General features: G+C 36.1%; 1 protein-coding gene across 4 annotated transcripts in view; it reads left to right on the top strand.

The window, feature by feature from the left end:
- The window catches only part of JAK2 (Janus kinase 2), a 117,842-nt gene extending 98,179 nt beyond the window's left edge, over window positions 1-19,663 (top strand). For all 4 annotated transcript variants that reach the window (XM_019463722.2, XM_019463724.2, XM_019463725.2 and 1 more), the window contains 6 exons: window positions 4,632-4,821; window positions 5,654-5,778; window positions 5,951-6,123; window positions 15,008-15,125; window positions 16,448-16,561; window positions 17,017-19,663. In XM_019463722.2, the coding sequence (XP_019319267.1) occupies window positions 4,632-4,821; window positions 5,654-5,778; window positions 5,951-6,123; window positions 15,008-15,125; window positions 16,448-16,561; window positions 17,017-17,124 (828 nt within the window). In that variant the 3' untranslated portion in view covers window positions 17,125-19,663. The remainder of the gene's footprint in view (window positions 1-4,631; window positions 4,822-5,653; window positions 5,779-5,950; window positions 6,124-15,007; window positions 15,126-16,447; window positions 16,562-17,016) is intronic.
- The last annotated feature ends 6,619 nt before the right edge of the window (window positions 19,664-26,282 follow it).

Below are 26,282 nucleotides of genomic sequence, written 5' to 3'. Positions count from 1 at the left end.
AACAAGCCTACGTTAGTTCAGTAATTACCTATGATTTACTATCCGCCTATTCAGACTATACTCTTTTATTTAAATTTCTGATTTCTTGCATTATTTTCTAAAAGTAATAGATACTTGAACTTCCTTAAAAAATCATTATAGTGTTTCCCTCCTCATTTACCTTATTATATAATCCAAACTGTATTTCTCCTTTATTTATTTATTCCTTATTAAATATTGATGTGCTTTCTCATAGCTGGCGGTTGAGACTGATTTAGGGGTAGAAATGAATTAGGAAGTATAAACTGGGAGGTAATGGAGCAGTATTCTAACAGCCACACCTCCCCTTAAGCTTTCAACCATTTTTGGAAAATGAATGTTCCAGACAGCAAAGTGTGTACCTTCACTATCTTTTGGCTATCTAAACCACTATCATGGTTCATGGGTTCGAGCCCCTCATCGGGCTCTGTGCTTACAGCTCAGAGCTTGAAGCCTGCTTTGGATTCTGTGTCTCCCTCTCTCTGCCCCTCTTCCACTTGCACTCTCTCTTTCTTTCCCTCTCTCAAAACTAAACAAACATTAAAGAATTAAAAATAAATAAAGTGATACAATAAATCTTAAAGTTTGATTTTTAGAATCAGAACTTACCCTAGATTCTGTCTGTGGCATTTGTGAGTCTCTCCCACGTCACCAGTTTTCTCTTCTTAAAACAAGTAAAAATATGTCCAGACACACCTTTAAACTTTTAACCTAAGCATACTCCTAAATAAAAGAGAAAGAAATATTTGTGTTTAGTGTTTCCTTACATAGTGAGTGCCATATTAGTGTTATCTATGCCATAAAGATTTTCCTAAGATGTCTCCAGCTGTCATTAATTTTCCTCTTTTCTGGAAGCATATAGCATTCATACATTCATTGTCTCTCCACACAATTTAGCTTTTAATTTCAGTCCTTTGTTGTTTATTAGATCTTGGTGTATGGATATAATGAATATAATGAACGTATTTTAGCGATATGTGCTAGTATTTAAGAAAGAGACGTAACAAAGAATACATTAAAACATCGCTAATTTAGATGAGCAAGGAGGAAAGATCAGACTATAGAATTATAAAGTATATTTTCTTTCTTAGAGTGACTTTTTTCCGGTTATGAAAGCGACATGTATTTGTTGCAGAGTAATTGGAAAATACAGATGCATTTCTTTCACTTCAGTCTCTGTACACATACACACAAACTTTGCTTCAGAAGGGAGATCATTCTATGTATACAATTTTCTCAGGGTGTCTGGGTGGCTCAGTCAGCTGAGCATCCTACTCTTGATCTTGGCCCAGGTCATGATGTCTTGCTGTGTGGGTTTGAGCCCTGTATTGGGCTCCATGCTGACAGTGCAGGGCCTGTTTGGGATTCTCTGTCTCTCTCCCTCTTTCTGCCCCATCCCTGCTTGCTCATGCTGTCTCTCTCAAATACATAAACTTTAAAAATTAAAAAAAAATATACATATATATATATAATTCTCGTTATTTTTCATTTGTTATATCAGGATTTTCCCATTATTAATATTCTTTTGAAACATAATTTTGTAAGTGAATATACTGTAATATATTTACAACATTCCCCATTATTGCAGCTTAGAGCTTTTTTCCTTTTGATTTTTAACATTTTTAGTTTTTTTTTAATTTAATTTTTTATTTTTTAAAATTTACATCCAAATTAGTTAGCATATAGTGAAACAATGATTTCAGGAGTAGATTCCTTAATGCCCCTTACCCACTTAGCCCATCCCCCCTCCCACAACCCCTCTAGCAACCCTCAGTTTGTTGTCCATATTTATGAGTCTCTTCTCTTTTGTCCCCCTCCCTGTTTTTTATAACATTTTTAGCTTTTTACACAGTTCTTTGGATTTAACATTATTTTAAACATAATGTAAATTGAGGAGACTGTAAGGGTGACATTTTCAAAATATATTTACAACCGTATGTATTTCTCAGTAATTTAGTTTGTAGGAAGTTAAAGGAAAAATGGTATGGTACTTAGTGGTAGCATTTTTTTTTTTTTCAGTTTTAAAGTTTGTTTGTTTATTTATTTGTTTATTTTGAGAGAGAAGGAGAGAGAGAGAAAGCGAGCACGTGTGTGCAAGTGAATGGGGGAGGAGCAGAGAGTAAGGAGAGAGAGAATCCCAAGCAGGCTCCATAATGACAGCACGGAGTCCCAGGCAGGCTCAAAGCCAAGGAAGCAGAACCCTGAGATCGTGACCTGAAGAAACCAAGAGTTGGACACTTACCCGACTGAGCCACCCAGACTCCCCTAGTGGTAGTTTTTTAATGTAGATATTTTCTAGCTGCATTTGACAATATAATATTAATTTCATCTTCGCTTATTTGAAAGAATTGATTGTTCAGTGGTCTAGCTATTTGTATTGCCTTATTGAAGCAATCTAAAACACCATCTCTATAAAAGTGCGTATCACTTTTTCATTTTATAAAAGCACAGTTTTTGGTGTACTGCATTCTTTTATTCTTTTCAATTAGCAGCATGGTAAAAATATTCAAAGGAGTACTCAAGACTATTTCCATATTTTTTAAACCAACAGAAATAATGGTATATTTTAATATTCATAAAAAGTTAAGAAAATATTGTGAAAACTTTCTTCTGCTATCAGAATTCTAAAATGAGTATTTTTGTGATCTTTTATACTCACGTCCTCATATACTTATATTCTTTACTCGTCACCTCAGTTAAAACCTAGCTTTTTGGAAATCCTCTTTATTACCTATTACTCTATGATGCAGATCTGGGACACACAGATCTGGACCCTGCTGCTACTTTTCCAAAGTTAGAATCTCCAGCATCATATATAGTCCTCTGTGAATATGGTTAGTCTCTCCTCATCATTGGCCAACATCTTGGTTGGTAATCCACATTTCAAGTACTTTTGGTACTCCTTGTTTTCATCTTCACCTTACTCCTGCTATTATTTGGGGCATCCATTGAATACCTTTTTAAATTTCCCAATCTCAGTCTGTGAACATGTTAATGAGTGCACTTTGAATTCTGTAATCCCTTATAATAATCTTACTTATGGAATTCAGACCCTGAAATCTCCCTCTTGACTATAACTTCGTATCTTTAGACTCTTCCCAACACATACATCCTCCTTTGGTGTCTTTGTCATTGCCAGTGTCTTTGACCCTTTCTTGTTCCTGAAGCCTGTGAGCCACCTTCTAGATCCAACTCTCGTTTTCCAGAGGAGGTACACCTCCTGGTACAGCGGTTACACTCTGCTTCCACTGCTATCCACAGTGCTGTCACCTTCCCTCCCATGATTGTCTCTTTTAACTTTCCCCGTCATTTCCTAGTGCAGGAACAATAAAATTCTGAATTATTTTTTTCTATTTGTGTTTTCAACTCTCGAACACTGTTAAGAAACAAATCAGATCAATAAACATCAATAAATGTTTATTGTTTCCATTGCAAATTGATTTCCAACATTAGCTGGTACTTAGGACTGTTTTAATTGATAGTTCTTTTATTCTCCCTTATTTGATTTCTTCTGTGGTGCCTGCCCATTCCAAACATTTTCATTCTCTTCTGGTTTCCTGTCCTAAATCTTTCTTCCCACACAGTGTTTGCCTTTACCTTCTTCTTCCAAAAGAAAGTACAGGCATTCCAAATTTAAACAGTGAGATTGATTTGTGCCTATCAAATTGACAAAGATTTAGAAATATTAACAATGGTTAGTGTTGGCAGGAATATGATAAAATTGACATTTTTTCCACCGCTTATTAGAGCTTAAATCTAGTGAAGGTGACCCCTTCAAAAGTGTCTGCTGCAGCATGTGTGAAGGACCTTTGAAATGTCCATATTCTTTCAACTGCGAGTTCCACTTTTAGCAAATAAATCAACCTTGTATTAGTCTGCTCAGGCTGCTGTAACAAAATACCATACACTGGGGGTTAAACCACAGATATTTATTTCTCATAGTTCTGGAGGCTGAAAGTCTAAGGTTAAGGTGCTGGCAGGGTTCAGTTTCTATTGCATACTCTCTTCTTGGCCTGCCTCCATATGGCCACCTTCCTGGCTGTGTCTTCATGTGGTAGAGAGCTCTGGTGTCTTTTCCTCTTCTTACGAAGGCACCAGCCATATCGGAGTAAGGCCTTACTTTATGATCACCTCTTCACAGTCTTCAAGTACCTGTCTTCAAGTACACTCCCACTGGTAGTTAGGGCTTATCATAGGAATTTGGGGGAAACACAGACACTCAGTCCGTAACAGACCCTTCCTTGTTCCATCCAGCTCACTGGCAGTGATATCAAAGGGTATATTGTGAAGAAGCAAAGATCATCCTGGAAATTAGTGATAGAGATTTAGGAATTATCTTGGCTTATCTTAATAAATCATGTTCATGATTTGTTTAAATGTTTGTTTGAAGTTGTTTATATTTCAGCCTATAATTCCTTTTGAAGAAATCAAATTTATAGATTTACTACCTACCTGTTGAAATATTATTTCCTTTTCGTATTCTGAAAGTTGCCTAATGTAAGCTTAGAGGTATGTCTGCTAATTCTAGCTACTGGAATTTCGCCTAATTAAACTTCATTAGTAATTTCTCTGGAAAACTTGAGATTTCTATCCTCTTGTGATGTGCCGTTTAGGGCAATTTTGGCAGTGTGGAGATGTGCCGGTATGACCCTCTACAAGACAACACTGGGGAGGTGGTGGCCGTGAAGAAGCTCCAGCACAGTACTGAGGAGCACCTGAGAGACTTTGAAAGAGAAATCGAAATCCTTAAATCCCTGCAGCATGACAACATTGTCAAGTACAAGGGAGTGTGCTACAGTGCTGGTATGTTGCCCATTGAAACCTAGTTTGAACTCAAGGTATGTCCTTGGCATCCTGGGTAATAGAAACCTATAATGTCTCAAGGTCTGGACTTCTAATATGCCAGTGACCAAGGAGAGAAGTGTTTATGCCACTGCAGATTGTGCTTGGTGATTGTAGGCTAGATGTTTGTTTATTTTTGAGGGTGTGGGGAAGGCAGAGAGAGAAAGAGAGCATCTCAAGCATGCTCTGACCTGTCCGTGCAGAGCCTGATGACAGGCTCGAACTCACAAACCGTGAGATCAGGGCCTGAGCCAAAATTAAGAGTTGGAGACTTAACTGACTGAGCCAACCAGGCACCCTTCTATGAAAATATTTTTAAAATTAGATACTTTTTGCTCATTACAGATGGGAAGAAAGGAAATTTTCATCAGCCTATTTGGGTTTGCAGAAAGGGTTACATAAGATTAAACCATAACTATTTTAAAGCTTCTTTTCAAAACTTTATTTATTTATTTATTTATTTATTTTTTTAAATATGAAATTTATTGTCGGATTGGTTTCCATACAACACCCAGTGCTCATCCCAACAGGTGCCCTTCTCATTTCCTCAAAAAATTAAAAATAGATCTACCCTATGACCCAGCAATAGCACTGCTAGGAATTTACTCTAAACTTTTTGATTCAAAAAGCTTGTGTTCTTAACTATTACATCACTTAATTTATAATCAAGTTTTGTCACCTTAGACTCAGAGTTTATATATTTTTAAGTCATTTTTATGTATGTTTGTTTTCTATTATTTAACAATAAAATGTGACAAAGTAAAATATTGTGTTCCCCTTTGTATGTTAAAAGGCCGGCGTAATTTAAGATTAATTATGGAATATTTACCATATGGAAGTTTACGAGATTATCTCCAAAAACATAAAGAACGGATAGATCATAAAAAACTTCTGCAGTATACATCTCAGATATGCAAGGTACTTAATATCCTGCCTATTTGTTGTAAGTAAAGAGAACATGCTAAAGTAATTGTTACAAAGTCCTCTAGAGTTTTTCTTTGATAATTAAGGAAAGATATAGAGGAAAGATCATTTACATTATTTATCTTTGTAAAACTTAGCTGAAATAAAAATGTTATTTCATCCATAGGGCATGGAGTATCTTGGTACAAAAAGGTATATCCACAGGGATCTGGCAACAAGGAATATATTGGTGGAGAATGAAAACAGGGTTAAAATTGGAGATTTTGGCTTAACCAAAGTCTTGCCACAAGACAAAGAATACTACAAAGTGAAAGAACCTGGTGAAAGTCCCATATTCTGGTGAGTATATTTTAACGAAAATTTACTATTATTCATAGTTTATCATTTATATGTTTATAATAATAGCAAAAATTTATCATGCTTACATTGGGCTAAATGCATTTCATGGATTATCTCATCTAATCTCTACGGCAACCCTTGGAGAATATGTATTCTGTCCATTTTAAGCATATCTGAAGTGTAGACAGATTAAATAGCTTGCTCAAGGTCAAAAGACCAACAAATGGCAGAATTAGGATTCAAAACCCAGATAGTCTGTTCTCAGAATTTGTGCTTTTAAGTTTTCTTTTTTTTTTTTTTTAATATTTTTTTTTAGTGTTTATTTTTGAGACAGAGAGAGAGTATGAGTGGGGGAGGGGCAGAGAGAGAGAGAGAGAGACACAGAATCTGAAGCAGGCTCCAGGCTCTGTGCTGTCTGTACAGAGCCCAATGTGGGGCTGGAACTCATGAACCGGGAGATCCTGACCTGAGCTGAAGTCAGACACTTAACTGACTGAGGCACCCAGGCTCCCCTAAGCATTCTTAACCATGATGGTGCTTTAATCTAGCATTAGCTGAACATTTTATAGCAATTTGAAGCTAAAGGTAGTTTTTTTAAGTTTATGTATTTTGAGAGATACAGACAGAAAGTGAGCGAGGGAGGGGCAGAGAGAGGGAGAGAGAGAATCCCAAGCAGGCTCCACACTGTCAGTACAGAGCCCAATGCAGGGCTCCAACTCAAACTGTGAGATCATGACCTTGAGCCGAGACCAAGAGTCAGATGCTTATCCGACTGAGTCACCTAGGTGCCCCAAAGCTAAAGGTAATTTTTGATCTTCACTTAGAATTGTGAATTGTGAGGACCATACAAACCTGACTTTTTATGTGGAGTACATTGTTGTTTTTATTGATTTGTGCTTCGATGCAAGGTCTTTTTTTATGTCTTAGTTCATTAGTGGTGCATTTTGTTTTATAGGGATGAATCGCTGAAAATGTATTTAAATGTTTTGATTTGTGATAAAATCTAAATAGACTTTAATTCTGGTTTATTTATCTGCTAAAATAATACTATTAAGATTATGTTGTTTAAATCGGATGTTTCTGTTAAGGGATGGGTTTTGTTTTGGTTTTATTTGCATTTTTATGTTTTATTTACATTTTGGGTTTCTGACTTGCAAGTTAGAATTACTAATATAAACACTAAAACTGTCCATTTATGAAAATTTGAGATTCATCAGACTTATTAGAAATATATAGATTATTTAGTTAGCTACTGCTAAGTTCATTGCCCATCCATATCTGTTAGTTATCTTCATTTATTTTGTATCTGTAAATCTTACAACTTATCCCAGCTATTACAAATTGTTAGTCTGGAAGGAAATTAGGTAAGAAAACACAAGTGATTTAGAACAAATGGATTATTGCTGAGTGTGGAACCTACTTGAGATCCTCTCTCTCTTTGAAGAGAGGGGATCACTCTCTCTCTTTCTAAAGAAAAAAAAAAAAAGAATGGAAACTAGAAATACTGATTACTACTGAGGAATGTGATGAGGAGAGACTTCACATTTCACTTTATACACCCCAGTGTCATTGGAAATAAAATTAATGTGCATAAAAAAGGATGTGGTAGGGGCGCCTGGGTGGCGCAGTCGGTTAAGCGTCCGACTTCAGCCAGGTCACGATCTCGCGGTCCGTGAGTTCAAGCCCCGCGTCAGGCTCTGGGCTGATGGCTCGGAGCCTGGAGCCTGTTTCCGATTCTGTGTCTCCCTCTCTCTCTGCCCCTCCCCCGTTCATGCTCTGTCTCTCTCTGTCCCAAAAATAAATAAAAAACATTGAAAAAAAAAATTAAAAAAAAAAAAAAAAAAAAAAAAAAGGATGTGGTATATATGTGCAATGGAGTATTAGCCATAAAATCAATGAAATCTTGCCATTTGCGAGACGTGGATGGAGGTAGAGATTATTATGCTAAGTAAATAACTCAGAGAAAAACATATACCATATGATTTCATTCATGTGAAATTTGAGAAACAAATGAACAAAGGGAGAAAAAAAAGAGAGAGACAAACCAAGAAACATATGCTTATATACAGAGAACACACAAATGGTTATCAGAGGGGGATGTGGGGGTTGTTAAATGCGTGATGGGGATTAAGGAGTGCACTTGTGATGAGCAGTGGGTGTTATATATAAATGTTGAGTCACCATATTTTACACTTGAAACTAGTATTACTCTGTAAGTTAATTAACTGGTATTAAAATAAAATCTTATACAGAAGAGTAATATTTAATGACATTGTGAGTATTTTAAAGAAAAGCCCTTATCTTTTAGAAATGCATACTGAAATAATTATGACTGAAATACTCTCATGTCCATAATTCACTTCATATCAATTCAATGGGGTGGCTAATAAAACAAGGCAGGAAATGAATGTCTATTGTTCTCTATTTGTGTATGTTTGAAATTTTTCATAATAATAACAGTTTTAAGGAATATCCTGGTGATATCATCATCTAATTATTTTTAGAGTATAAGGAAACTAGAAAATAAGACTCATCTAAACTTATCTGCTTTGGACATGTCCAGTGATACATGAATTTAATTCTTTTTTTCCAGGATGAGAAATTAAAGAAGTTAAATGGAATTAACTAGAAATCCATAAAGATTAGTTATATGGATTTTAAGCAGTTTGGGCATACTTAATAAATACAATCTGATAAACATTTATTAAGTTTCTACTGTTCCAAACACCATACAGGGAGCTTGGGATATGAAGATAGGGTCAGCATCAGAAAAGCAACAACAACAACAACAACAAACAACTGTGCCTGGTTACTAAGAAAACCAAACTAAAAAGGAAATGTTCGATGTGGCAGGCATATTCAGCCGACAGGTTCACTACGCATTATCCCTTCCCTTGCAGAGCTCATAGATAAAAAAAAAAAAAAAAAAATCAAATGTGTGGTCAGTCATTGCAGTGTGGCCAGTCATTGCAATCATTATATCATAAGTGCAATAATGAAGAATATAATGGGAAAACATAAGAATGTGGATAATTCCCCTGAGGGTTTAATCAGAGAAAACTACAACCAGGAAGTGACATTTCAATTATTGATTAATAGTTTACCAGGTAGAGAAGAGCAAAGGTGTTCCCTGAGGAGGAAGACTAGAACTGGAGGGGCAGGGACTTGGAAGTGAGTGGCACAGTCCCAGAGCAAACGGGGAGTGATGGCGGCCGGAAAGGGATTGAGCCTGGTGCGCCGTGTTGATGAGTTCAAGCCTCATTCAGTAGACCGTGTGTAGGTAGGAAATTATAGGCCTCATCCAAGGGAATATCATGTTGAGATTCATATTTTAGGAAGAGAGATCTACTTCTGGTGGAGAACAGAAATTCTCAAAGTGTGGGGACACCAGGTTCTCGTTTTAGGGGGTCCAGGAAGTCAAAGGTATTTCCATAATAACACTAAGAGGTTATTTGTGTTTTCACTCTCATTGTTTCAACTAATAATGTAGAATAATTATAACAATATAAAGTTATGTGAAATTGTTCTCTCTTGTTTTCTCTCCAAGTATCTTTTTGTACTGAACTCACCTTTCTCTGTGAGTTATATATAAAGTGCCTGTATGATGAGATGAAGTGAGGTGGATGGCGTAAGCCTTGTGACGTGGCGTTAGGATCATCTGCATCTGGGCTGTGGTTAACCACTAGTTACTGAGACCCAAGAAAGCAAAACTGTGGATGAGGGGGGGGAACTACTGTAAATTGAAATTAACTTTTAAATTTCCTGTGACCACAAAACTCAGAAGTATTTACATTTTTCTTCTGGGTTGGGTTATCATTGAAGTTATTATCAGGATACAGTGTTCCAATGCAATATAAATAAATTACAAATTGGATAATTGTTTAAAGTTTTTTATTGGAAGCATTTCTTTTTTTTATGTTTATTTTTGAGAGAGAGAGAGAGAGAGCAAGCGAGCACGAATGAGGGAGGGGCAGAGAGAGAGGGAGACAGAGAGTCCCAAGCAGGCTTCAGGCTCCGAAAGCTGTCAGCACAGAGCCCTATGTGGAGCAGGAACTGTCCTGAGCTGAAGTCAGACGCTTAACCGACTGAGCGCCCCAGGTGCCCCTGGAGGTATTTCTTAATAAGATAAATGGAGCTATTTTCCCCTCCGATTAGTTCATATATCCCTGTATGAATATTAATTTCTATCATGGGACCAGATTCAGCTTAAATTCTGTTTATTTTGCCTTTTTGTAGATGTGAACACTGAGAAAAGTTGTGTAAATAGGTATATAGGAATGGAAAGAGTTTTGTTATAACAATATTCATTTCTGTGACTCTTTCTGAGATAAGGAGCAAAAAAGTATACAATGAAGTACCATTAAAATTTATCTCTTACCTGGCAACTTCATTAAATCCATTCTTTTTTTGAATTTTATTGAAAGTAAAGAATTAAACCACTTGATTTTCAAAAGTGAAATCATTAAAGTCATTCCTTTTCTCAATTTCTGGGAAGTATACTAAAAGTTTTTTAAAAATCTGACTTTATTGTTCAACTCTAGAAGTAAGTGTGTTAAAACTGTGAAATATTAGGGGCTCCTGGGTGGCCCAGTCTGTTGAGTGTCCGACTTCGGCTCAGGTCATGATCTCATAGCTCGTGAGTTCGAGCCTCACGTCAGGCTGTGTGCTGAGAGTTCAGAGCCTGGATCCTGCTTCGCATTCTGGTTCTGTCTTCTCTCAAAAATAAAAATAAAACATTAAAAAGAAAAAACTGTGAAATATTATTTAAAAAAATAAATTGCAGGACACATGTGTGGAGGCATGTTTATAATAAAGCATATTCACCAGAGCACCTTCCTTTCAAGATTCCTTCTTTTCTAATTTTAAATATTCAGTTTCATACTTAATTTTGTATTTTTTGTTATAAAGAAAGGTCCCAAATTATGTAAGCTTTGGGCCCTCTATTTCTCCCTGCATGTCTGGAAAAATAAATCACAAGGGCAGCCAAGATAAGCTTAAGATGATACATATCTTGTATAATTAATTTTATACTGTTATGAAAATAAGATAAGTCCTTTCTTATTACTTAGTTTGCAATAAATAATACAGAATAAAATGTAGCTAAGATTAGAATGTATGAAGTAATGTATATGGTAAAATGTTTATTATTCCTTTAGTAATTGTGTTGGGGAGACGTATGTATCAAACTGATGTTTGACTTTGGAGAAACATTAAATAAGTTAGTGTAAAAATCAGAAATAACATCATTTTTATCATGATCAGAATTTTCCTGTGTATTTAATGGAATGGAAAGCAATATACTGCCAAAAACTAATTAGGCCGTTGGAATAGTTTTATTTTTATATTAGCAAGTGTTAAATGTTTTATATAATGAAATGAGACTGACTAAATTTTGTACAAATATTTCAGATGTATGAGTTGATAAAATAGGTTTTAACTAATTTATTGAGTAATGAACACTAAATCTGAAGTATTAAAGAGAACTCATACAGTTTTTATACATGAGATATAGCCATCATATCTTTTAAAGTTATAATTTCATGTGATCTTGCTATCTACATTGCTTTTGTTATTCAAAAGTGCTCTTTGTTTTAAGCTAACAACATGTTTTAGCTTGTCCTAAGTGTTGGTGTTAAGAACTGAAGGAGGGGCACCTGTATGGCTCAGTCGGTTAAGCATCCGACTTCTGCTCGGGTCATGATCTCACGGTTTGTGAGTTTGAGCCCCGCATCGGGCTCTGTGCTGACAGCTCAGGGCCTGGAGCCTACTTGAGGTTCTGTTTCTCTCTCTGTGCCCCTACCTTGCTCACGCTCTGTCTCTCTGTCTGTCTCTCTCAAAAATAAATAAACATTAAAAATTAAAAAAAAAGGAAAAATGCTCCTGCTAGAATATTTTTCTGTTGAAGCAGGCTTTTGGATTCATGGAGGATCCACGCTGAGCTGGAGCATGCTTAAGATTCTCTCTTTCTCCTGGGGTGTGCCTGGATGGCTCAGTCGGTTAAGCGTCTGACTCTGAATATTGGCTCGGGTTGTGATCTCATGGTCATGAGATTGAACTGTGCATTGTGCTCTGTGTTGACAGCTTAGAGCCTACTTGGGATTCTCTTTCTCCCTCTCTCTTTGCCCCTCCCCTGCTTGGTCGGTCTCTCTCTCTCTCTCTGTCTCAGAATAAATAAACATTAAAAAAAAAATTCTTTCACTCTCCCCCTGCCCCTCTCCTCCATTCATATGAGTGCATTCTCTTTCTCGCTCTCAAATCAAAAAAAAAAACAAAAAACAAATCTTAAGATTTCCACCTGGGAAGTAAGCTAGATTGTTGATGGCATTCAATGCATAAGGAAAGTAAAATAACCAGCAGGTTTTGGAAAAGTGGGAATGGAGTTCTCTTTGCCTAAAGAACCTTATTTAATATGGAAATGTTCAGTAAGTCAAAACACAAAAGAAAGTTCAAAAATATGGTTATAAATTTAGGAGACATTAGTATATAGGTGGATGAATATTATCTAATGGAAAGTTTTGACAAAAAGAGGTTTGATGATAGAACCTTGGGAAACCCTAACTTAGAAAATGGAGAAGGAAAGTGTTGGGGAAATATAATTAGAAATGAAATCTCCTCCCAATTCAGTAAACCTCTGCACAAAGATAGAAAAGAAAGTTTTATTAGTGAATAAGCTTTAACCCTGAGCGTCATGTGCATCACACAAGTGATCTGCTAAGAGACTGTAAAGACAAGAAAGAAATCTCACCTCCTTCTGTGGCCAAGCAGATTCAACCCATTACGTACATGTTGTCAAGATAAACAATAGCTAGTCTTCAAGTAAGAGAACTTGACATCACACATAGTTTATCTTAAGTGACTGTCTGTGTTAACTAATTGTCATCACCCACAGGACAGATAGACTTCTCATATTTTTATGGGAGGAGATAGTTTTGCAACTTGGAAGGAGGCACCTGCCGGAAGTTAAACTCTTACTGTCCCACAAAAACTGGGAGGTTGGGTGCTATTTCTTTGATGATTACGTTCCGGAGAGGTGGTTCCCAGGTTCTTGAGAAACATTTTTGGATCATACAGCTGGCAAGAGGCTTTTAAGCAAAGCTTTAAAAAAAAAAATTACCTATATTTCAAAAGACACAAAGAATTTACAATGATAAATTTCTAAAGTAAATGCTCTAAGAGGAGAAAGAGTCTTTTCCCTCATTTTCCACAGGGAGAATTGATTTTTTTTTCCTTTGTGATTTGTATTTATCCTTACATAAGTGATGGGAGAGAGGAAAACAGCCTTGGAGATGAGGGAGGAAATTGTAGACAGTGCTTTCATGAAAACCAAAGGAAGAGACTGTTTTGCAAATGTTGGGGAAATAGAATGTCTTCAAGAATGTTTTATTCCATTTGTGGGATAAAACTAACATACATTTAAAGATAAGAATTTTTTAAAAACTTACTATAGAATTAACCATGCTTTTTTATATATATTATCGACAATAAATACTATAGAAACTGAGTAACATGAGCTCATTAAGACCTTGAGTAGTCAGAGAAGGATCTGTGGAAGTGAGGAAGCTTAAATCGGATTTTGAAGGAGGTATTAAACTTGCATAATTCATATAGTTAATCTCACCAGTCTAAAACAGATCTTTGTCGCTATCTTCTGTAATAAGGATAACTTAACAATGGAACCATGATATTCACATTCCATTAGCCCAAATCCTCCCTTGGATAGTGTTGAGACTTGAGTAGACAATGACACTGTTTTCCCCAGTGACTTTGCTTCCTTCTCCCACCACTTTTTTTTTTTTTAAGTTTATTTATTTTGAGAGAGAGAGAGAGCGTGAGCAGGGGAGAGGGGGAGAGAAGGAGACAGAGGATCCAAAGCGGGCTCTGTGCCAAGAGCAGAGAGCCTGATGCAGGGCTCAATCTCAGGAACCGTGAGATCATGATCTGATCTTATCATGACCAGAGCAGAAGCTGGATGTTCAACTGACTGTGCCACCCAGGCACTCCTCCCTACCCCCTTCTGATTAACAGGTGCTTATATTAATAGCTTTTAGTCTTGTTCCAGTTTAGAAGCTTTTTTTTTTTTTTCCAGTTGGAAACTTATCTCGATTCATTTCAAGTTTTAGCTTGCAAAGAGCAGCTTATTTTATTTTTTTTAAATTTCAGCACCTGGAAGGTACTTAGCAGGTACTTTAGAGTTCCAGGAAGGTACTTAGTTATCTTTGTTTGGCAGTTTCCCAAGACCATCCGCAGGCTTGATGATTCACTAGGAGGACTCCTAGGACTCAGCATACAGTCATATTCATGGCTGTGATGCGTTTCAGAGAACAGATATAAAGTAAAATCAGTGAAGGGAAAAGCCATCTGAGGCAACACCTGGAGGAAAACACAAACTTTCAAGGGTCCTGTCCCAGAAAAGTCACACGGGACACATGTAATTCTCTGCCTGGCATGTACCACAATTCCAGACTGCCAGAAGGAAGGCAGGTGTTCATTGTAAACCATATTGTTTGCAGAAACATTTCAGGCACAGTGAGCCTCCCTTACCATTTAAGAGCTGCGGCAGCCGTTCAGAAATCTAGTTCCCAGGCGCCAGTCACTTGTCAACCTTGCAAGCGAGCGTTTTTGAGGATGGCAGCTTTAGGCCTACTTATGTTAACTTTTCTTTATACCCTTTTTAATCCAACGATTTTCAGGTTAAATTTAGAGTTGGCATATCACATAATTTTTTTTTTCTTTAACGAAGTCTAGTTCATTACATTCGTTGTACGGCGTAGTGATTCGACAAGTCTGTGTTACACTGTGCTCACAAGTATAGCTACCATCTGTCACCATACAGTGCTATTATAATTCAAGAAACTGTCTGATAAATGCTTTCCATACATTATAGGTATGCTCCAGAATCACTGACAGAGAGCAAGTTTTCTGTGGCTTCAGATGTTTGGAGCTTTGGAGTGGTTCTGTATGAACTTTTCACATACATCGAGAAGAGTAAAAGTCCACCAGCGGTCAGTGTGCTTTTTATTTACCGTCGGCTCTTTTTAACATGGGAAAAGCTTCTCCCAGAGAATAATAGTAAGCTTAGGACTCATTTTATACCCTCTTATTGGTGATTTGAAGACAACATCCAACAAAACAACCCTAAACTTGTTCATTAAATTAACTTGCATTTTCAAAAGGTTTTTAGTAAACCTAATTAATTGATTCATTCCAGAAGTTATTGAAAAAGTTAAACGTTTAAAAATAGTTTTCCCTGTCTATTCTATATTTTTTTAATAAAGGATAATTAAAAAAGGAATATATCAGAAACTATATCCTTACAATAAAATGCTATCCAAAAGTTCGAAATCGTATTTGTGGTAAATATTTACTAATATAAGTAAATATCCATGCTATAGTTCCTTTCCATTTTTCCATTTTTCAGTTCTTTTCCATTTTTCAGTCTTCTAAGTAATACTTCAATGAACATAGTGAACATTGTTATATATAAATATTTATCTCTTATCACCTTAGAATAAAAGTGTAATTGTAAGTAAAAGATTAGGAACTCTTTCAAAGGTTTTTGATTATTTCACAATGTTTTTCAGAAAAGCTATACCAGATTGTACTCCGAATAACAGTGCATAAGAGCATACATTTTATCATTTGCTAGTATTTTATGCAGTTTTGTCAAATTGATAGAAGTTATAGTTATTTGATTTTAATTTGTATTTCTCCCATTAGTGTGATTGAGTACATAGTTTTTGGGTATTTGAAATCAGTATATGTGTGTGTGCATTATCTCATGTGCTTTTGCCCTTTATTATGTTAGTAATTTTTCTTACCAGCTTGTAAGAATTCTCTGTATTTAAATAAGCGATGCGTTTGTTGTAAATGTTTCTCTAGCTCATAGTTCAGACTTTAATTTTAGGAATTTTGTACATACGAGCATTTTATCTCCATTGCATTTATGCTTAAATATTCATTCTGTGTTCTTTTTATTATGTTCTCTTTTACAATCTAAATTTTATTTCAGCTGAAATATAATATGATGTGTTAAGACAACTATCAAAAAACCAAAGTAAACATCCTTTAGTTCACTTCTTTTGGGCTCTTCTCAGGGAATTTGTGTCAAATATATTATAGTTATGGAAATGGCACTGTCTTTTCTGAAATATGACTAAAAGGAAGGTTTGATCTTCAAAATAATCTGTTTTTAAAAGGTTTCAAACATATAGTAAAACATACATATACAGAATTTTTCACATTTACTAGAAGTTGAGAAAGAATTCTGGTTCACATTAAATATACCAAAAAAAAAAACTTATTGAAAAGTGGATTTATATTGCAGGAATTTATGCGTATGATTGGCAATGACAAACAAGGACAGATGATTGTGTTTCATTTGATAGAACTCCTAAAGAATAATGGAAGATTACCAAGACCAGATGGATGCCCAGATGAGGTAACAAAAAAAAACAAAACAAAACATTTTTTTTTGAGAGAGAAGAGCCCGTGTTTTCAAGAGGCGGAGGGGCAGAGGGAGAGGGAGAGGGAATCTTAAGCAGGCTGCACTCAGCCTGGAGCCTGAAGTCAGCCTCAGTCCCACACCCCGGGATCATAACCCACACCAAAATCAAGAGTTGGATGCTTAACTGACTGAGCCACCCAGGCGCCCCCCACAAAACATTTTTTATCCACATTCATCAGATGTTTTCATTCCCTTTTCACAAGGATTTCACGTCACTTGATGACATTTAATTTGCTAAGCTTTTGGATAATCATATGACTGTGGATCTAGGCATAGCCATGACATAAGCCTACATAGGAAAATTAAGCTAGTTCTCCGTTCATGTCTTCATCAATTAAAAGATGGCACCTTGTGTTCATTATAATTTTGGTTTACTTTCTCTTTTATAGATTTATTTGATTATGACTGAATGCTGGAACAATAATGTAAATCAGCGCCCCTCTTTTAGAGACCTAGCTCTTCGAGTTGATCAAATAAGGGACAACATGGCTGGATGAAAGAAATGAACTTCGCTCTGAGACCAAAATAGACTTAACAGAACAAAGTTTTGTATTTCACATTACTGTGGACTGTTATTACATATACAATTATTATGTACATCATGATGCTAGCCAGCACAGATGTGGAAATATCTGTTCAAAACTTGCAAAATTTAGTTTTTCTTCACGAGGACATCAGTAAAAGACATTGATGAAAAGACCTTAGCAAAGAATTTTATAAGCAGTTTCACAGACCCAATCAATCAGTTAACATCACTTTTCTCTGGCAAAAGAAAAAAATAGACTTTTTTGAACTCAGAATTTTGAAAGATGAAAAAATTGTAATGTAAATTTTGCAATGTTGAAGATGCGCAGAATACATATGTACAGTTTTTACCACAGTGAATGTATAATACCTTGGCATCTTGTGTGGTGTTTTACACAAGGGCTGGTGTTCATTAATGTTTTCTAATTTTTCCATAGTTGACCTACAATAACATCACTATACAAATTATAATGCTCAGATAATTGAATAAGCACCTTGTGTTCTTGTTCATTTATATCACTGGCCAGCAATATAAGCAGATGTACACTTTTAGCTTGTAGTTCTATGTACTGTAAATATTTTTCAAAGCAAAGGGAACAAATATTTAGTTTCACTTGTATAGGAAGTTTCCCCGACCCTAAAGAATACATTTTGAAATGGAACAAGTTTACAAAGATACAACACAATCTATTTTCTTATTTGTCTCCCTTGTGTTTGTTTGTGGTAAGTGTGTTTTTAAAATAGAATTATCTCCAAGTTTTTCTAAGACTATAGTGAATAGTTTTCTTTAAAAATTTTGAGATCACAATGTGAGGAATATTGTCATCCGTTTAGCTCTTGGCTGCTAATAAGATTCTTCAATCCCTGGGACTTTGGTCATGCATTAAATTGAAGCATAAGCCATAAAATAGATTGTTTTTTAAATGTATATGCTTATTGAGATGCCTGATAGGTTAGGATTTTTTTTTTTTTTTTTTTTTTTTTTTGCTAAAGAATATTTTAGGGATTTCAGAAATCCTTGAAGACATTTCCTTTTGTTAGAGATTCTTATATACAAGGGAGAAATGAGAATAAATTGGTGAAAAAGTATGCTTGTTAACTTTATTCAAGAATGCCAGTAGAAAATTCATAATGTATGTGTCTAAGAAGAATGAGAGTATACATGTAAGTGTTGGTTGTTGTCGTCCTTTGTTTTAGCGCTACTCCTCTTTAGACACTGTACGTAAGGAGTGTGGTATGGTAGAGGGGCAGTCTGTGTGTGTTATTTATACCAGGTTTAAAATACTTAGTATTTCAGTTAAAAAGAAAATAGTTTCTTACTTTATTTTCAGTGGTATACGCTATTTTTTTTAAACTTGTACTTAAGGCTTTGGATTATCTATTTTTTGGAGCTGGCTTTGAAATGCAAATTATATAAGAAAATGCCTCATACATAAAGTTTGAAATTTTTTGGCGGGAAGGAAGAAAAGGGAAGAAATGCTTTTTACATTATCTTTAAAGCATTTTAGTGGTAACCAAATGCAGAAAACATCTAAAATGATAGTATATTAGATTTTAAAAGATTTCTGATATCGTGATGAAAGTTGAATATGATTTTTATTTGTAGACTCCTCAAGGACCTGTGTACATAATGCAATTAAGAGATCCCCATGCTGCTACTTTACAAGTCACAAGTAGCACATCGTATAATATGCTTGATTTCGGAAACTTAAGTGCTGAAAAGTGGATTTTTAAAGGTTTATAACATTTTGTTTGTTTTTAAAAACAAAGGTATTAACTAGATTGCTTTAAATTTTTCTTTCTTAATGTTTCACTTTTTAGTTTTAGGGAGAGTAATCCCATATAAACATTCTGAAGTTTTTAGAGTGGGATGACTACCTTACTATAAAATTCTGAGTTTGCAAGAGAATTATTATTCACTGAGGATTTGCAGTGTTTAAATTTTTATTCTGGTTATACATAAAGAGAAATTAACCTGCACCTGTTCAGTTGGTTCTGCACAAGAAATAGGTAAGTAATTATTGTATCAATTAATGCCAAAATGTTTCTTCAAATGAATATTCTTAAGAAATGAGGATAAAGGTCTTCTTAGATTTCTACAATTCTGTAAATATTGCAGTATATTAAGTTATGTAGTCTTTATATAAATCATTCGATACGTCCATGGCTCCTTACTTTGGGAAATAGTGATCGTTTCACGTCACCTATGTATATGCTGCCAGTAATACTATAACTTGCTGTGAAAGAGTGCTTTCTCATGACTCAAGACTTCTGCTTCAAAGTCGAGTGAAATTTTTATCACAACTATAACTTCTGATGTTTAAATTTTATTTAAATAGTTTTATTATGGAGTAGACATAAGGAAATACCTACAGTTCTAAACCTGGGGAGCCATTCTCCATGGGGTGGCATTACGTGGTCACTTTATTGAGACTGTGTTATTTTCTTCATCGTGCATTTAGCATGTTCCTACAAAACTGAAATACCGACGTAATAAATATTCCGAAGTTATTTTCTTTTGTATTGTCACCTAACCAAGGAAGTGGGGCGCACACCCTGATTTAGGGATATGCAGAGAAAGCCTTTCATCGTAGTAAACATATCTTTCAATTTTTTAAGAAGCACTTCCTAAGACTGCTATCAACTACTCTGTGCTCTTTATGACCATTTCTGTATCCACTCCAGTCCTGGTATTTAAATTATTTCTAATGAAAGTTTTTCTAATTTTTCGGTACCACTTATTACAGATCTTTGGGTTTTCTGTATTAGAATAAGTAATAACAGTAAGCATAAGTCAGCAGGATTAGCCAGACAAAAGGGTGGGTTATATGTGACACGCTTCATTCTATTTGAGAAAAATATCACAGTACGGATCTGAGAAAATACTTGGCGTTTACTCCCAGATTTGGGTTGGTTGTACTTAATTTCAAGATAACTAGCACTAAGTGTTTCATGATGCTGACAGTAACATTCAGAGAGATTTCAGAATGACAAGAGAATTTTAAAACTTTCATATTAATCAAATTTATGTGATATGCATATCATATAGCCTTTAACTCTTCGTATGAATCAAATTTTTAGTAAAATGCGCATTATAGCCTAAATATTAAATTACCTAATTTTGTGATTTATCAATTTTGTTTTACTTTATTACTGTGTATTATTTTTTAGGTTAAGAAGTTAATTTCTATTGTATTTATGCCATATGGGATTGCTTGGGTGGTGCAGGCCCTAGAATACTGTTCTTTTTCAGTCTTCCAAACCTATAAGGAGATGCCTTATTTCTAACTGAAACACCAGTCTTTATTAATATGGTTTTAAAAGTGGTTAACGATCATTATTCCATCATAAGTCCTTTCTTTGCATAGCAGATTGCTTAACATCCTGTTTTTTTAATGTAACTATAGCAGGTTCATAAAATAAGCATTAGAAGAGCTTTGAGAGGGCCTGTTCCAGTTATCCATATTCTTCGATTGCGTGAATGGTTTTAATTTTAATACTTGCCTAGGAAGCACGCCTATAGATGCTATTTACTGGGGTCAAGCAGGTCGGTTTCGAGCAATGTGAACAGAAGCATAGCTCTTAGATATGACTCTTGGTGAATAACAGTAAACAGAGCGAGGTCACAAGGCAAAGATGCTATAGCAAGATATGACCGAGACAGCAGGCAGGTGAGAATGCAGATCGTCAGCACACGTGAGAAGACATTATCAGAACCAGTGCTAGAAAGACAAGTGAAAAGTATACAGTAGGAAAATCTTTTGATCAGTCGCCCTTTCAAGTACAGCTGTATACACAGATGAAAATGTTTAGATGCTTTTCACACACAAAAGATAATTAGGTGGGTAGTATTTTTAATGAAAAGGCTTAGGTTCTTTTAAATGCTTGGAGTGTATATGAATCTCTGAATGTGAATTTGCCAGTAGCATGTATAATATTGTGAGTCAGAATTTATTCACTAGAATTAAAAATATTAGAGATTAAGGAAATTCTAGTAAAGAAAATAAAATGAGAAAGATAAATCTAATCCTTAAGGCACTCAGTTGTGAAAATATGTACTTGAAATTTTCTTTTTTGACTACTTGAAATACACAGATGATACTTTCTTTTTCTGCATAATAGTTTTGTTGAAGGTTGCTATAACAGTGAATCTTTATAGCTATCTCAAATTTTAAGTACATTAAAACAAAGTTTATTATTTTATGTCCTTAGTAACTTTTAAGACCCCTCAATGTTTGGTTGGAGAAAAAAGGAAGATTGTTTACAGAATCAAAGACTTCATTTTGATTCTTAGGAACAAATAACTGAACCCTCTAACACTTTTAATTTGCATAACCAAGGTGTCTAAGCCCTTGATCTGCAAGCTGCTGGTGGCCCAAAGCTAAATGCCGAATGGGAAGTGGTTTGTGTTAAATGACTGCACTTACTGACTACTGTTCAGAAAACACTTTAAAAACAAAATAACAGTCACTATTTCCTAGAAATCCTGCCAGAACGTTTCTTTTTTTTTTTTTAAACAGGAAAAAACCAGAAGTTTAATAACATGTACGCCTCCAATATACGTGAGATACCCAAAAGAACTAACTTCCCAAATAGGCCAGGCTCTCACTTGAGTACCTTCTTCAGCTAAACAGGAGTAAGGTTGCTATGATGTAGAGTCATCTTTGTCTTTCTGGTAAGGAAAATACCCTTACTAATGGAGATTTCCCATATAAAAGAGCTTTCACTAGATTTCCAGAGCTTTTGCTGTATATCCTGTTTCTTAAAAATGATCAGCTCAAAATAATCCTTATGCCAAAGAAGCGTATTTTGCGGTGCCATAGTCTGCTTCCTTTCGGGTCTGCCTTTGAAATTTCAGATTCATTTTATAGTCCAGAAGCTGAGTTGATTGATAGATTGCTCTATAGTTTCACTGAACTAGTCTCAGTCTTTTTTTGGTGGGGGCGGGGGGAGAAGGAGTCAATGCAATGGCCAGTCTTGATTGGAAAGAAAAAAGTTCACAGCACACACCTATAAGTTAGTGCTTATAAGGGGTTCCACAGCCAGGGCATTTGCTAGGCTTTGCCTCTGTGCAGCCAGAACCAGATGAGGGCACTGTTGTCCTCTTCACAGATGCTTGTTGGTGATAGATGGGACTAAATTAGGGTGTTCCTTGGTGCCTGAAGCTGCCTTTGGGGCTAGCATATTGTACGGGTCCAGTGCCTTCTGTGCAGCCATCATGACCTCCCTCTCTAGCCTAGTAGCCTGCTCATCATCTGTAGGAACACCACCTCCAGATGGCACGGAGCACACCGTGGTGACTCCCTGGGGACCACAAGTCCTGAGGGCCTGGGCGGCACCTTGAAGCCATGATGCCTGCTACAGACAGCAGCGCTTTCCTCGGTCTTGAGAATAGATTAGATTGGTTAAAAAGTTGGGTCTCATTTCAGGAGGAGGTGGCGCAGGTGAGATCTCAGTTAGGCCTCCATGGTGCAAGCAGGTATTTAAATAAGAAGAAGCATTTCCTTTAACAGCTTCTGCCAGTTTTCCAGGATACTTATCTGCAGGCTCCAGAGGGAATGTCCCATCATGAGTCACTAAACTGTAGGGGAGGAAAAAGAATTTCCCTCTCCCTTTCTAGGTTCTTGGGTGAGATCCCACCACTATTAAAAAAAAAAAAAAAAAAAAGGTTAACAGGAGAAAAACAGCAGTTTAATAACATGTATACCTCCTGTAAACATGGGAGAAACCCAGGAAAACTATCCCAGACTATCTCTCTTTTAAAAGAATTTTTTTTTAATGTTTATTTATTTCTGAGAGAGAGACAGAGCGTGAGCAGGGGAGGGGCAGAGAGAGAGGGAGACACAGAATCCGAAGCAGGCTCCAGGCTCTGAGCGGTCGGCACAGAGCCCAATGCAGGACTTGAACCCACAAACCATGAGATCATGACCTGAGCTGAAGTCGGACGCTCAAGTGACTAAGCCACCCAGGCGCCCTGCCTCTCTCTCTTTAAAAAATGTTTTAAATCCATGTTTCAATCAGGAATTTTGAGGATAGTATGAATCTCCTGGTATCACTTCTTTTCCTTTCTGTTATTGGTTAAGTGCATTGCACCTTGTTGAGTAGGAGTTACTGATAATATGAGTAAAGGTATTGTTGACAGGGAAAACGGAAGCTGAACCCTGCCTTTTTATTAAAGGACTTGGATTGGGGCGCCTGGGTGGCTTAGTTGGTTGAGCATCCGACTTCAGCTAGGTCATGGTCTCATGGCTCGTGAGTTTGAGCCCCGTGTCGGGCTCTGTGCTGACAGCTCAGAGCCTGGAGCCTGATTTGGATTCTGTGTCTGCCTCTCTCTCTGCCCCTCCCCCACTCACTGTGTCTGTCTGTCTCTAAAATAAACAAACATTAAAAAAAAAAAATTAAAGGGCTTGGATTGAATGTTAGATTCCAAAACTCTGAGTATACCATTGTAATTCCTAAAAGAGGCCCCATGTCTTTCCCAAACTACTATTACAGAGGAAGAAATTTCTTTTTTTTTTTAATTTTTTTAAACGTTTATATTTATTACTGAGAGACAGACACAGAGCGTGAGCGTGTATATCACTTCAGATCTCCCTACCTATGTACTCACTTATCAGTACTAACACTGCAAGCTACCTACAACTTTCAAGTTGCATCAAGTAATTCATGTTAATAGTTGTAGTAGTGAAGCCATCACCTCTTAAGTGACTTGGTAAAATCCTAAATCCCACTTATGTATTGAGAATAGAGAATAAAATATGGATACGGGCAAAGGAATCCTGGATAGCCTTATGTGAAGATGAATCACAATGGTATATCAACTTAGAATTCTCTGTTAAATAAACATTCAAACAAAGCCGAGATAAAAAAAATTTAGTGACGCTGAAGCTCTGAGGATATTATCCGTAATCATGGTGTTTTCAGGGAACCCAGTTTGATGTGGCCCCAATCTCAGATAGCAAGGAACCATAAGAAGGTATCTTGGGCCTGGATTTAGTATGAGAGTTAAGGTTTCATATACTGCTTCTCTTTAGAACACGCTTTTTCAAGAGCTGTCACCTCTAAGAGGGTGAATATTGGTATTGGAAGATGAAAAGTCTTACTCTTTTTAAGTTTAGAAAATACATGCAGCACATAAACATATGCAGTGCTTTTAAAATTTCATGGTGGAGAAAATGAGGGAGAAATATTCCAAATAGTGTATCTGAACTAACAATTAGCTGGCATGTGATCTTTCTAAAAAGTCATGTGATTTTAACCTGAGTTGAAAGATTTTCCTTAACAGATACAAAACTTTGGTCTTCTTCAGTTGGAGATAAATCCCTGAGTATCATTTTGTTGTCTTGTCTTTTACATCTCACAATAAGTCAATCAGATATAATAATCCTGTTAAAAACTTAATTTAACATAGCATATTTTGATCATATGCAGCATTAACAGTTTTGCTTCTTAGTTATACAAGGAGATAATAAGCAAGTACTTTTTGATATTAAAGCCATGTCATGTAACTGTATATAAAGCCAAAATGAAATTTCCACAGGGGAAAAGGAAAGAAGCAAGGCCAAATAAAGATCATATGTATGCTGTGAAATTGACCCAGAAGACAAAGTACTCATTTTTGACTAAAAAAACACTACACTTTTTGTTTGGTTTCATTTGGTAGCCATAGGGTGTGGTCTGACGTGTTACAGCAACGTGGTTTTGATTTGCATTTCACTAATGATGGATGATGTTGAGCATCTTTTAATGTGCACTTTTTTGGCCATTTGTGCATCTTCTTTGGGGAAATGTCTGTTTAAGTCCTTTGCTCGTTTTAAAATTGAACTTTTTTAAGTTGTAGGAGTTCTTTTTATATTCTGGATATTAACCCCTCATGAGATGTGTAATTTGCAAGTATTTTTTCTCATTCTGTGGGTTGCCATTTTACCCTCTTGATTGTGTCCTGTGAAGCACAAGTTTTCAATTTCATTGTATTCCAATTTATCTCTTCTGTTGGTGTCATATCTAAGAAATCATTGCCAAACCCAGTGTCAGGAAACTTTCTCCCTATGTTTTCTTCTAAGTGTTTTATAGCTTTGGCTCTTACATTTATGTCTTCAATCCAGTTTGAGTTAATTTTTCCACATGGTGTAAGGTAAGGGTCCGACTTCATCTTTCTGCATATAGATTTCCAGTTTTCCCAGCAGCATTTGTTGAAGAGTGTCCTTTCCCACTGAGTAATCTTGGGGCACCCTTGTTGAAAATCCTTTGATCGTATATGTGAGAGTTTATTTCTGTTTTATTCCATTAGTCTATTTGCCCTGATGCCAGTACCATACTGTATTGATTACCAGTAGCTTCTGTAGTAAGTTTGAAACCAGGAAGTGTGAGACTTCCAACTTTGTTGTTCTTTTTCAAAATTATTTTGGCTTTTTGATGTCCCTTGAAATTCCATATGAATTTTAGGTTATTCTATTTCTGCAAAAAAATATATAGATTTTTGCATATGTTGGGATTTTGATAGGGATTGCATTAAATCTGTGTATCACTTGGGGAACAGTTAGGATCCTCTTACATTGATTATCTCATTTTATCCATACAATTCTTAGGCAGGCGCTATTATTTTTCTCATTTTAAGTGTGTGGAAACTTAAGTTTAGCAATATACAATAAATTCCAAGTCCCACATGTAGAAGGAAGAGGTGCTGCATTTTGAACACAGGCAGTCTGACTCCAATGCCAGGGTTTAGAACCGTTTCACTCTGTTGCCTTTCGCAGCTTTGGTAGCATACATATAAAGCAGCAATAAAATAGATAAGCTTTCTGGGGCGCCTGGGTGGCTCAGTCGGTCGAGCGTCCGACTTCGGCTCAGGTCATGATCTCGCGGTCTGTGAGTTCAAGCCCCGCGTCGGGCTCTGTGCTGACAGCTCAGAGCCTGGAGCCTGCTTCAGAATCTGTGTCTCCCTCTCTCTTTGCCCCTCCCCTGCTCATGTTCTGTCTCTCTCTGTCAAAAATAAATAAACATTAAAAAAAATAGATAAGCTTTCTGCAGTGACCCATGGTTATACAGCCCAGGTAGCAAGACAAAATCGTTTCAGTTCCCAGTGGATGTTATTTGAATATATTTTTAGTTGTATTACTGCACATCCCAT

This window comes from Panthera pardus, unplaced genomic scaffold (assembly GCF_024362965.1).
Source record: "Panthera pardus isolate Hobbes unplaced genomic scaffold, ASM2436296v1 HiC_scaffold_20, whole genome shotgun sequence".
Taxonomy (NCBI): Eukaryota; Metazoa; Chordata; class Mammalia; order Carnivora; family Felidae; genus Panthera; species Panthera pardus.
Note: the sequence above shows the minus strand (reverse complement) of the source record. Positions and strands in the feature narration are given on the sequence as shown.